This window comes from Phasianus colchicus, chromosome 22, assembly GCF_987193195.1.
Source record: "Phasianus colchicus chromosome 22, bPhaCol1.hap1.1, whole genome shotgun sequence".
In the NCBI taxonomy this organism is placed as follows: Eukaryota; Metazoa; Chordata; class Aves; order Galliformes; family Phasianidae; genus Phasianus; species Phasianus colchicus.
The window spans coordinates 3,949,317-3,961,417 of record NC_143457.1 but is presented as its reverse complement, the minus strand read 5'-3'; the positions used below and the strand labels follow the sequence as shown (position 1 = coordinate 3,961,417).

Here is a 12,101-nt window from a genome sequence, read left to right as displayed (position 1 = left end):
TGCCGCCCTCTTGTTTTGATGAATAATCTCTGCGCGGGGCAACGGCCGCGGCGCGGGCGGGAGCTGAGGCCGAGGGGCGCGAGCGGGCGCGCGGCGCGCGGCGGGCGGCTCCTCGCGGGGCGCGGCGGGAACCGAGGCGCGGGCGGGCGGCGGGCCGAGGGCGGCGGCGGCGGAGCGGCGGTCGGCTGCCGGCGGGCGAGGCGAGGCGAGGCGAGGCGAGGCGAGGCCGCCCCGGCGATGCCCTTGTGAGGCGCGGAGGCGGCCGCAGAGCGCTCCGCGGAGCTGCCCGTCGGCGGGGCGGAGGAAAGCGCCCGCCCTCCCTCCGCGGTCACCATTAAGAGGAAGGCGATGGAGGAGCTGAGCGCGGACGAGGTGAGGCGGAGCGCCGGGGCGCGGGGCCGGGCGGTGCTGCTGTCCCGGCTGCTCGCGTCGGCGCTTCGTTCGGAGCGCAGCTTTGTGCTGAGCGCCGGCGCTCCGTGCGCCTCCCGGGTGTGTTTTCCAAAACGATGATCAAATCTTTTTTATTTTATCCGTAGCGAAACGCTTAAAATAACCGCTTTGTTAGAGGAGCGAGGTGCGGACCGTGCGCAGCCTGGTGCCGTTTTGTTTCCTCACCATCGCTTGGTTGCGGTCCTGAGGCGCTTCATGGCCGATCGCTGCTCTGACCGGGCCTGCTTGGCAATCGCGCGGTCGTTTCTTATCGCCATGGAAGAGCTGGAGTCTGTCAGTCAGTCTGTCTGTCTGTCTGAGGACTCCTTCGCGCCTCTGCTTTGCTGTTCTCAATGCGCTGCAGCCCAGGTTGCATTTAGGCTGTACCTCTCCCTGAGGTGTTTCTGTCTTACATCGCGTGCGAGTTCTGTCTGAAAACCCCTTATCTGGCAGTAGCCAAACTCGAAATTAGCTGCCGAGCTCCTGTAGGTGAGGTTATCTCCTTATATTCGACTGCATTAAATGTGCTGGTAATCTTAGCTCCCAGAGAGATGAATGCAGTCGATGACTGGCGTTGTGATGGAGAATGCGTGTTAACTTCAGATGTTTCCCACTGCTGTCTCTCGCTGAAGTTTTCTCTGTGTTTACATTGTTAAAGCACCAAAGGGAGGTGGTGGAGTCACCGACCCTGGAGGTGTTCAAGGAACATTTGGATGTTGTGTTGAGGGATATGGTTTAGTGAGAATTATTGGTGATAGGTGGTGGTCGGACTGGATGATCTTGTAGGTCTTTTCCAACCTTGGTGTTTCTGTGATTCTGTGAAACTTGTCTTTTGTTACAGCCCATACCAAAACCATCAGGGATCTGGGAGAAGCAAAAAATCCTCTTTTTGGTGTGAATTTTAGTGCGAGTGCTTGATAATATTGTGAGAATTGGGAACTGTGTAGGAAAAAGCAAAGTTAAGCCAAGTACGGCATGAAGTGGGACAGAATGAGGTGAACTTGGTGTTCAGTAGCTTGGAGTTGTGCTGTGTGCCTATGGAGCATGAGCAACATCCCCAGGAAATGAAGCATGCCTTAAGCTTGGTTAACATGCTGTAAGAATACAAATTACAAGCTGCAAAGAATTCCAATTACACTTCATTGTACAAAGGTGGGATTTCTTCTCTGGATGCAGAAGTAGAAACATTTTCTTTAGAAGCTCATGAAGCAGTTTCTACTAAAACAGATGTTGGCTGTGAAATTATGTATAAATCTGAGGTGAGGTGCTTGAGACCAAGGGAGCAGTCCTGCCTGTATGCTTACAGCCCTGCTGTGTGCTTCAGTTATCAGCTGCCTTTAACAGGCTGCTATTTTTACATTGGTTGTCGCAACATGTCCAGCTAACAGCTTTTTGGAAGCCCCTTAAGATCAAAAATGTATTTCTGAAAGTTACTGTCCCAAGACCAAATATATCCAGCAAGAACTGTACTAATTAATAACGCGATGCCTTTTTCATTCAGCCAATTAGATATTTTTTTTCCATTAAGCTTTTAAACTGTGTATTATGATGGAGGGAAGGTAGGTTATGGAACAAACAGTGCTGATGTAGTAATTGGTACCAAATAACTTGTTGCTGTTGGGCAATGTAGTGACACAGCGCTTGTCATAGGTTGCTGTTGCAAGCAGTGCTGCTGAAATCAAGGGTTAGGCATTGTTGAGGGTATCCTAAATGCTCCTAATAAAATAATAAATATAAAAAAGCCCCACGTGTTACACCGTGGCGGTGTGGTTAGTCATGCAATCTGAAGTGAAGCCAGGTTGTTTTGACTTTGAACTCCCGCAGCTCTGTCACACTCTTTGTGCTACGTGGAGGCAGCGGGCTGCAGCCCAGCACTGTGCAAACACTGCGTCCTGCAGGTCCAGCATGAGGCCTGTAGCACTGTGCTGTCCCCATTGCACTGCCCACATCCTGGCCCACGCAGTGTCCAGGCACAAGTGAATGAACCGGACAGAAGGTGTGCATCAGTTCCATGCTGTATTTGCACGCTTCCATTTCAGCCTGTGGCTTTGCCTTTCTGGCATAGTGTTGTCGTTTCTTTGCCCTTTTTCCCCGTAAGTCTCAAATTTTCAGATCAAATTTCAACTTTCCTTGAAAATTTTCTGTAAACCTAGAGGAGTATGATGACTCGGGGCATCAGAGCAGCCAAACTCAGTTCTTTATCACTCACCTTTGAGAAACCTGTCTCTTTCAGTATACTTGGAGTCGATTGATGATTTGTCATTCTTAAGTGGGTAGGGAAATTCTGGAGTTGGTTTGAATTGCAGAATTTTGTCTAAAAACATCCCAGTATCCAGGCAGGTTTCTTCATTATGTTCCCTTCCTCAGAAATTCCTTCAGGGCAGGTTACAGTCCTGAGCATTGGTCTGTATGAAAGGTCAGTGCTTAATGGACTAGGGCTGAAACGAGTGACCTCCTGTTTGAATAATATCGACCGCAGCTGGTTGTGACGTGGCTCTGGTGTTGGTGTTGCCTGCTGCTGTAGGTGAAGAAGTATGGGGTGGCACAAAAGAGCCCACTTACCTGCTTGATGCAGAGAGCATCTATGCAAATCATACTCTGTGAGGCATGTGGCCTCGATTGAGTCATCAAGGTTTGACCGTGTTTGAGAATAGATGTATACATTTCTTGATGCCTCTCTCTCCTCATATAGTTCCAAATCTGATGTCTGATTTCATTTGATCTGCTCTTCCTTCTCTTGGAGTAGTTTTCACAGACCGTTATGTGACTGCAGCAATGTCATGTAGACATGGACTTGACACAGATTTTTCTTCACTCTTTAATTTCCCCAGCAATTCTACAGGATTGTGAGCAGAAGTGCAAACTGAGGAATTACACCAATGCTTGGGGATCTCAATACCAGTAGGGAATAACATGAGCTTGTGTGGGGAGTGGACATCCACCTTTACTCCGTGCTTGTTTTCTTTGTATCAGGAGCTTTTGTATCAGATTCTCTGAGGCAGCCTGTAATTATGGATAATTTTTTCTATATTTTTTATTTTTTGCTTCAAGTTTCATGGTTCTCAAATACGAGTTTTGTGAGCTTTATCTTATATTAGCATTATGCGATCACAAACGAGTTTTAATAAATAGGTCCATAACAGTTTTCGAAAAGCAAATACTGCACTGCCCTATTAGTAACATGAAAACTGATTTTCCAAAACTCCATTTGGTCAGACTGCTCCAGGTAATGGCACGTTGCTATTGACTGTCTTCATTTGCCTCTTGAGATGCTCCTGCCAGCAGGTGACAGGTAGATTTCTAATGCTGCAGAGCTGTTTCAGATAGTATTGCATACAATCTTCTCTTAATAAAGTTCAGTTGGATCTTTTTAAGCAGAATTTTGTTATTAGTGTTATGTGGTGTGAAATGAAGGTAAAGGTCATGTTCCTTTTAGCCCTTTTAGATTAACATGGTTTGTTTCATCAAATGCCACAATAAATCAGAAGGTGTGTTAGAGATTTTGAAACTGCTGAATGGTAAATGTTAGACTTGTTTTACACAACTGTTACAGGGATGGACACAGAATTCTCCAGTGCAAATGAGTTTTCCAAGGCAGCAATTACATACTTAATAAATAAGCATCAAGTATTGTGCAGAACAGAGAAATGGCAATAAGAGAGCTGCAGATGATAGGTTTTCAAGCAATTTTCTGTATTTGCAGTGTTGCAGGAGGAGATACTGTGCCATTAGGAGACCCAGCAGCACACTATGGAGTGCGTGTGTATGTATGTGCAAATGAATTTTTCTGTTTGTTTGATATCCTTTGTGCAGATCCGTCGAAGGCGCCTTGCCCGGCTGGCAGGGGGACCATCGTCCCAGCCCAGCACCCCGCTCACATCGCCGCAGAGAGAGACCCCACCTGGGCCACCTGCAGCAGCTCCGACCCCAGGGCCATCCCATAGCCTCGGCCTCAATGTCCACAGCATGACCCCAGCTACCTCGCCCATTGGTGCATCAGGTAGGCTGGCCTTTGGGGCAGCAACGATTATTGCCTGCGTGTCTTACGTTACTTTGCAACCCCTCGCATTCAGAGCATGAATGCTGTTACTACCACTATTTCTGCTATCATAAAAATAACTTTCTGAAAGAAGCGTTCTGAATTGGTCACTGAAGGTACTCAAGTCTTCATTTTACCAAATATAAATGGATTGTTAAAATTCTTCTCCAGGCATCAGTAAAACTAAGGATAATATTTGAAGTCTTTACCAAAGCTGACTGAGTGTAATGCACTTTTCTATTGACAAATAGTACAGTAAGAAAGCCAGTCTCCCCTTTCTCCTTGATAAAATTTCAGGCTTGCAACACGATTTTTACTGACGGACTCGTATGTACATTTTAGCAATCAGTGCCAAGTTCATTTCTGATTTTTAATTACTGGTGTTTGGCACAATTAAAAGTAGTGGGCTATGACAATGCTCAGCACGAGAATGAAGTGTTTGTTTTCTTGTTTCTGTTGCAATATTTTTGAAAAGATGAAGATTTTCCCAATTCCAGTATTTGCTGCAGTGAGGACAAGTAGGATATTTACAAATAGCAGTTACTTCAGACCATATGAAGTTCCTTATCTATTAAAATCAAACAAATGCAGAAAGTATGCAAAGTTGGGAGGATCTGAGGTGTCTGGAAGGGGCTGCTTTCTGCATATTTTGTCGCCTTGTATCCAGAGCAGGCCAGAGAAAAGCTACCAAAAGCATTTCCTGAGCAAATTTCGTATGGTTGGAATTTAATGCTGCATATTGTCGTTGTGATGATAGACAGCAACCCAGAAACAAAGATGTCTTTATTTATTTTGCGAATAGTACAGAGTTCGCTTACCACGTTCACTCAGCCTGTGGTTACAGGACTATTTTAATCCATCTTAGGTCTGGCTCTTGCTGAAAGGTGCCTTTCTCTCTGCCTCTCCCCCTGCTGTCAGTAGCAAATGTGTGGTGAGGATTTAATCCAGGTGGAAACTAACCCACAAAAAATTAATGGTTAGTTTTCAAGCAGATACACAATTGTATAAGCACTAATGCCAACAGAACAGGAGGTGTGGAAGCACCTACCTGAAGGTGGAAATGTTCATATTCTGGCAGGCTGGTTTATTGTGGTTTGAAGTGGTTGTACAGTCAAGATGTTAGAGACTCCTGTTGTATGGATTCATCTGTCTGCATTGGACAGTTGCTAATTACACAGATAAAACTTCAATCACAAGAAACAGAAGATATCTAGGCAGTGGATTGCTTGTTTCCTATTGTGCCAGTCATTGAGGCAATTCACTAATATATATTTCTTTGCACATTACAATCAGGGATATGGTTAAATTGGGGGAATAAATCAGGAAGAAAGTGTTCACAACTGATTATCTGCTGAATTTATTTAGCATAAAAGAGGACTTGGCTAACACTGTGTGCCTTGCAGGAGTTCCTTTGCAGTAGTAGACCAAAATGACTGCAGAGGATTTTAATTTATGTGGACATACAGAAAGCAGCCCCAGCAGAACAATGTCCTTGCAAGCATCAATTTTTATATGAAGTTGTATGGGATCAGACTCATACATCAATTTTATGGAATGTGTGTTCACTTATTTCACATGACATTTTTAAAATACTTTGGAGATCCTAGAAATAATGTTTCAGTGACAGCCCTGCATAGTGGGCCTGTGATCTTCATAACTTCTGCATGCTATTGTGTTTGCATTTATGGTTGTTTTTTTCTTTTTTTAAGGAAAACTGGAACTTCAGGTGTCAGTTGTTTTATTGTATGCCTCATCCATCACAGCTCAGGTACAATTAAATTCTGGAAGATTTACTGTGAAAAGATGGTAGGTAGACAGTTGGCTTAAAGTGGCCTGTTAATGACTGCTCCAGGTCAAGTTGATTTTCCTGGCAGTGGGAGTGAGACCCCAAGGGAATGCAGAACAACACTCTTCACCATGATAAAACCTTGTTTGCTCTAGTTCCTTTATCCACCTATTTGGGAAGAGGTGGGAGGTTTGTGCCTTGGCAAGACTCATGGAAGACTGTCTCTTTCTCTGTGAGGTAATGAGAGAAACCCAGGCTGTAACTGGGATGTATTGAATCAGTGGTGTGTTGGAATACCTGAAACCAGCCTTTCCCTGCTATGGACAGTGTATTTCTGCTAGGTGTTATGTGTGGGGAAATTACATCACTAAAGTTCTGCTTTCGAAAGTTGCCTTTATTTAGTTTGTAACCCAACTGAACTCAGTCCAGAGGCTGTGTTTGGTAATTCTACATCCTTAGGTTCTATGCAGAGTTTGTGTTGGGCCTTGGGGATTTTCCCCTCCTGCAAAGACTTCCAGTGTCAGAACTGCAATATCCATCCCTAAAATTTCAGTACTGGAGGAAATAGTTGTCCATTTAGAAATAGACTTGACACTTTCCTGTTTCATGGGTGAAGTCTTTTGCAGGCGTTTAACATTGGCATATAAGTAGTTAAGTGGTAATTCACTTTTCTTGGAGGATCTTATCTCCTATCTCTTCCTCTTTATAGAGAAAAACTAAAATGTAAATTCAGCAAGTATTTTGTGGTGGACACCAGTTAGGTGTGCATTTTGTGTTGTCTTACCATACTGCAGTGTACTTTTAGGTGGCTCCAGTTACAGAATGTGGCTGTTTAAATATTCTGCTTGTTAAATTCTTTTCTGAATACCAGTGCAAATTATTTTTTTCCATTTTTTAATCTGAAGACCTGAGGGGTTTTGATATACTAATTCCCAACCTAATACAGGGAGAAATTAAATGTAGATTGTTTCTATGCACAGGAATGTTGAGCGTGAGTTGGAATGGTGCAGGGAAGCTACTTTTCCTGCTTCCCGTGCTGAATTTCACCAACTGTCTTCTAAATGATTTTTTCCTTCTCCTTTTTTTTTTTTTTTTGAAATGATTTGGGAAGCATTCAGAATGTGTTACTGCCGGGACAAGTTGGCACTTCTCAGTAGCGACACAAACAGAGTTGGTGCTGGAATTTAAAAATAGGTTGTGAATCTGGTCTTACACTTCCCACCTGAAACCTAATATTCTTTAGGGAATGTCTTGTAAACAGCAGGCGAGGAACCTAGAGGAGTAAATTCACTACTCTGTTCTTTTTAAGCAGACAGACTAATACTGCCTTCCTCTGGAGGTTTTCCTTCAGGGAGTTTGGCTGCTGATGTGAAGTACCTGACATTGATGAGACTACAGTTGCATCTTTCAATTAAAGCTATTTTATTATTAAACACAAGAGCCACTGTCACTGGATAGAAATTTTAGGAATAGACTACACTTAAGAGCCCTCTCCATTTAGATGCTTGTAGGACTCATTCAGCTTCCAGTGTTAACACAATGCTTTTTCTGCATTGCTTGTAATTATACATGTCTTTCCTCATGCCTTTCTGGTCTGTAATGCTTCTCCAAAGAATCTTCATTGCAAAGTGAATCCATTACTTTGTACCTTAAAGCTCTTCAGCCATTCTCCAAAGCCTTGTTTTGTACTGCTGTGCATTTGTTGGTGCTAAACTTAATAATGCATGCTGTTGGGACTTGTTCGATGCTTATCTTGTTCTTGTGGAAAAGGAAAAATAGTGATAATTTCTTAGTAAATTGTGGGAGAATTTGTCTAATGGGACAACTGACAGAATTTGTGTTAGTTGTCCTGTATCCTCACTCAAGGTAACCCCATTGTGATGGTGCTGTTTGGGTAGGATTGACTTGCAGGAAAACCATGGCAGTGTCTTAGGGTTGCACCCAAAGCAGTCATTGGAGAGCTCAGTTGGCCACCAAGTTCAGCCCTTCGTCTTGCATGTAGGAGGACAAGGCTTCTCCAAGAGCTTGGAGAAAGCTGTATGCAGCCTTTCTCAGATCTGATGTGGGACAAGAATATTATTTGGTCCTAGTGATAAAGATGAAAATGGAAGAGTAGTGTCTGTACAGAGGCAGTTGATGCTGCGTGTTTGTAACCTTCCTGCAGACTTTCTGGAATTGGGAACGTGGCAGTCATTTTTGCTGTTTTTAAAACATTTTTAAAACTATTTTTATTTATTTATTTTTGATGTTATTCATGCATTTGTTAAAAATGCTTCAAAATCCCACTGTGAACCGACTCGATCTTCCAGTGGTGTGCTTTGGAAGTTCCGTGTATGTTGCATTTTAGTGTATGGGTTTGAAGCACTCTTCTCAATTAATGAGACTGGAGAAGGGAGAAAGCATGTTGAGGGGAAAGGCCTCGTGTCCCTTTATCTTCTCTCTGGCTTCTTTCTGAGCAGTGTTATAAATCCATGCTAATTGATTAACTTGTTGGAGTCAAATTTAAGTATTACTCAAATCTGACATCATTCACTTAGCTACGCTGTATGCAGGCCTTAAAACCAAATGGCTTTCTGGAGCTATTTATTATGAAATGAGTCTCTGAGCACTTAATGCAAAATTTGTTTTGTTCTCTGTGTTATAATACAGGTAAGCATTTCTATATTGCTACTGTAAAGAGTGGTTGAAAATACAATTCTCTGTAGTCAAATGTGATTTTTATTTGCATTTATTTCCTGTTACTAAGATTGCTTAACAGCAGGATTGAAAACCAGTATTTCCTCACCTTTTCCATCCATGTAACTGTGTCATGCATTCTCATCTCTGTGGTAATAACCTTGGTGGTGCCTTTTTTTAGGAGTAGCCCACCGAAGCCAGAGCAGCGAAGGAGTGAGTTCACTCAGCAGTTCTCCATCAAATAGCCTTGAAACACAATCTCAGTCTCTCTCTCGGTCTCAGAGTATGGATATTGATAGTGTCTCCTGTGAAAAAAGGTAAAAATTAAAAGAAATAATGATGATGATGATGAAAAAATCAGCATGTATAAGCTAGCAAATGCTGCACCTTGCTAATCATCAAAAGCACTTAGACAAGAAAATAGTCTGCTCTTTCTCACCTCCAACCAAGTTAATGCAATAGGTTTAAATGCTTAAAAATGACACACTGTTTAGACCATTGTAATACTGCCTCTAGTCTGTCTTTCATGGTAACTCATGACCTAAAATGATGAAAGACAAAGCATCATCTTAGATGTTAAATGGTGAGCATATCTGTTGGGAACCATCAAACTGCTCTATTTAAAAGAGCGTACATTATGGACTGTGATAGCTGTGTGGCTTGTATTGCCAGCTGAAGAAATCTAGTACTGTTTTGTGAATTCAGAATAAATGTAATTTGAGAAGTATTTATCAACCTGTGACTTTTAATTGCTGTTTGTGTGTACGGCTGTTCCTATTGCACTGGCTTTTTCTTTGCTGCGTAAGATGACATTCCTTCTGTCAGCATCCTACAGAGGACATGTTGCAGCATTCTGCAAGCTGATGGACTTTTCCTTTTGTTTCCACTTGCAGTATGTCCCAGGTAGATGTGGATTCAGGAATTGAGAACATGGAAGTGGATGAGAATGATCGCAGGGAGAAAAGAAGTCTGACTGATAAGGTTAGCTTGTTTACGTTGGCCTTTCTCTTCCAGATTACATATGTAGTTTATTGTAATGTCAATCATCAGAATTTTATGGCAAACCTCTTCAAATTAGGCAATTTGGTTATAACTGTGCTAGTTGTTTTTTTCATACATTATAGTAGCATATACTTCTATTACATAAAAGTTCATTTCATGTTTATTTTAAGATTTCATCTCGGACTATGTGAATTCTGCCTTTTTTTTTCTTTTTTTTTTTTTTTTTTACCTTACTGCATTTTTCCATACTGACTTGCTGTTACCTGTGTGCAGCTTTCCAGTCTGTGATGTTCCTTGGTTTTGCCATGTGTTCTCTTCTTTCTCAAAATGGACAATGCTGGATTTTGGAAAACCTTCTTTACTAGAACTGTTTATGGCTGAGTATCCCAAAAAGTGAAACTGGAATAGGAACAAGGGTTTAGAATGGAGGGCTGATGTAGAATATTAGCTTACAGTGAATTCAGCAACCTCTCTGTTTTGAATGTGCTCTTTTGAGAGGCTGGAGTGAGCTTTCAGATGTCATCTATGGAAAAACTTCTGCACTGAATTTCCTCATAAAAATTTATGGGAAGGAAAAAAAAATCAGGACCTCTAATATCAGAGCTCTGTTTGGAATTTCTCAGAAATAGATTTATTAATGATTTTTGGAAAATGAAGGAAATGCTTTATTTAATACCCTACAAAAGTCATCTATTCATGTCCATATCAATTTTTTTAATGTACAGTAAGCCTGAATAAATGCTTCTTAAGATACTTTTGAAGAATTTTGCTTATTATTTATATAGCTTTTAGAAGCATGCTGAGTACTGCTTCATATACTATGTATGCTGAAGTAATGCTGTGTAATAGGATTTTCTTCTTAATGTTATATGAAAATAAGAATGTTTAGCTATTGAGGTTTAGACAGGAGGTAGAACTATTTTAAGTAGAAAGAGGAAAAAAGCAGATACAAGGCTTTAATTCACTTGTAAGATTGTCCTCTTTGTTATTTGATTTTAAGGTCCATGAGAAATAAAGCCCCAAAGAAATGGGACATCGGGGTAGGGAAGTTTCTACCATTCTTGCAGTGCTCATTAAATGCCTTTTGTTTATTCCCGATCTGTCAGTAGAAGGCTCTGTTGGGAGAAGCCTGGCTTCACGCCATCCAGCAATAACCCTGCTGCAGAATCCTCTCCAGTCTACTCCTAGCTGCAAAGCAGGCAGCTGGACAGCTTGCATTGTGCTGCTGTGAAATAAACAGCTTGGAATCAAGGACAGTCTTCAGTGGGGAGGGACTCAGTGGAAAGTAAAGTAAAGCTCTGCCAACTTGGCTCATTTCCTTGTAGCTTTTTGATGTCTCCAAATACATAAGTGAATAGGAGATAGTGTAGACCTCACTTGTGAGCAAAAATTTTTCTATTGCCTGGTTATCTGCATTGGAAATGGTATCACTAGTAAAGCCTTCTCTGCAGAAGTTCAAGAGGTAGAATTACATGAAAATCTGTACAGTACCAGTAGAGTAGTGAAGTCAAATAAAAATGTGTTAATGACTCAGCATCTATGGTTTGTGAAATGGTTTGAAGAAAAGCATCTGAAAAGGTGCTGACAGTTGCTGGAAATCTCTGTGCAGTCAAGGTTTACCAATTGCAATGATGTGATGTCCAATTAAGGGAAAAAACTTCTCTGTGTTGCCCACTTTTATCAACCTACATTTTATTCTTCCCCACTTCTAACAAGCTGTTTAAAGAAGACCTGTGTGTGATACATTTATGACTTGACCAGTGTAGTTATAATTAATGCAAATAAGTTTATTTTATTTTATTTTTTCCCCCTAACGGAGGAACCTCTGTCTGGGTCTGAGGTATCCGAGGAGCAAGCTTTACAGCTGGTCTGTAAAATCTTCAGAGTCTCTTGGAAGGACCGAGACAGAGATGTCATCTTCCTGAATTCTCTCTCTGCTCAGTTTAAGCAGAACCCAAAAGAAGGTAGGAATCTGAGTTGTTAGCACTGTTTGAGGTGGTTTTGCTTGGGTGGCATGTTCTTTAGCTTTTCGTCTCTTTGTTTGATTTCAGTGTTAGGAGAAAAGTTCATCTGGTGCTGAGAGTTGTAAGAAGGAAATGGGATACCCAGAAAGGATCATGGGAAAGATTGATCATATTGTTTTGGTCTAGTCAGTCGTTGAGATCTCGC

At 42.0% G+C, this 12,101-nt stretch overlaps 1 protein-coding gene across 4 annotated transcripts in view; it reads left to right on the top strand.

Moving 5' to 3' along the window:
* The first annotated feature begins 157 nt into the window (after window positions 1–157).
* Window positions 158–12,101, top strand: part of UBE4B (ubiquitination factor E4B) — a 36,393-nt gene continuing 24,449 nt past the window's right edge. The window contains exons 1-5 of one of the 4 annotated variants that reach the window (XM_031613336.2): window positions 158–372; window positions 4,243–4,429; window positions 9,112–9,247; window positions 9,824–9,911; window positions 11,752–11,896. In XM_031613336.2, the coding sequence (XP_031469196.1) occupies window positions 349–372; window positions 4,243–4,429; window positions 9,112–9,247; window positions 9,824–9,911; window positions 11,752–11,896 (580 nt within the window). In that variant the 5' untranslated portion in view covers window positions 158–348. The remainder of the gene's footprint in view (window positions 373–4,242; window positions 4,430–9,111; window positions 9,248–9,823; window positions 9,912–11,751; window positions 11,897–12,101) is intronic. The other 3 variants (XM_090123289.1, XM_090123290.1, XM_031613334.2) reach the window with 3 other exon arrangements.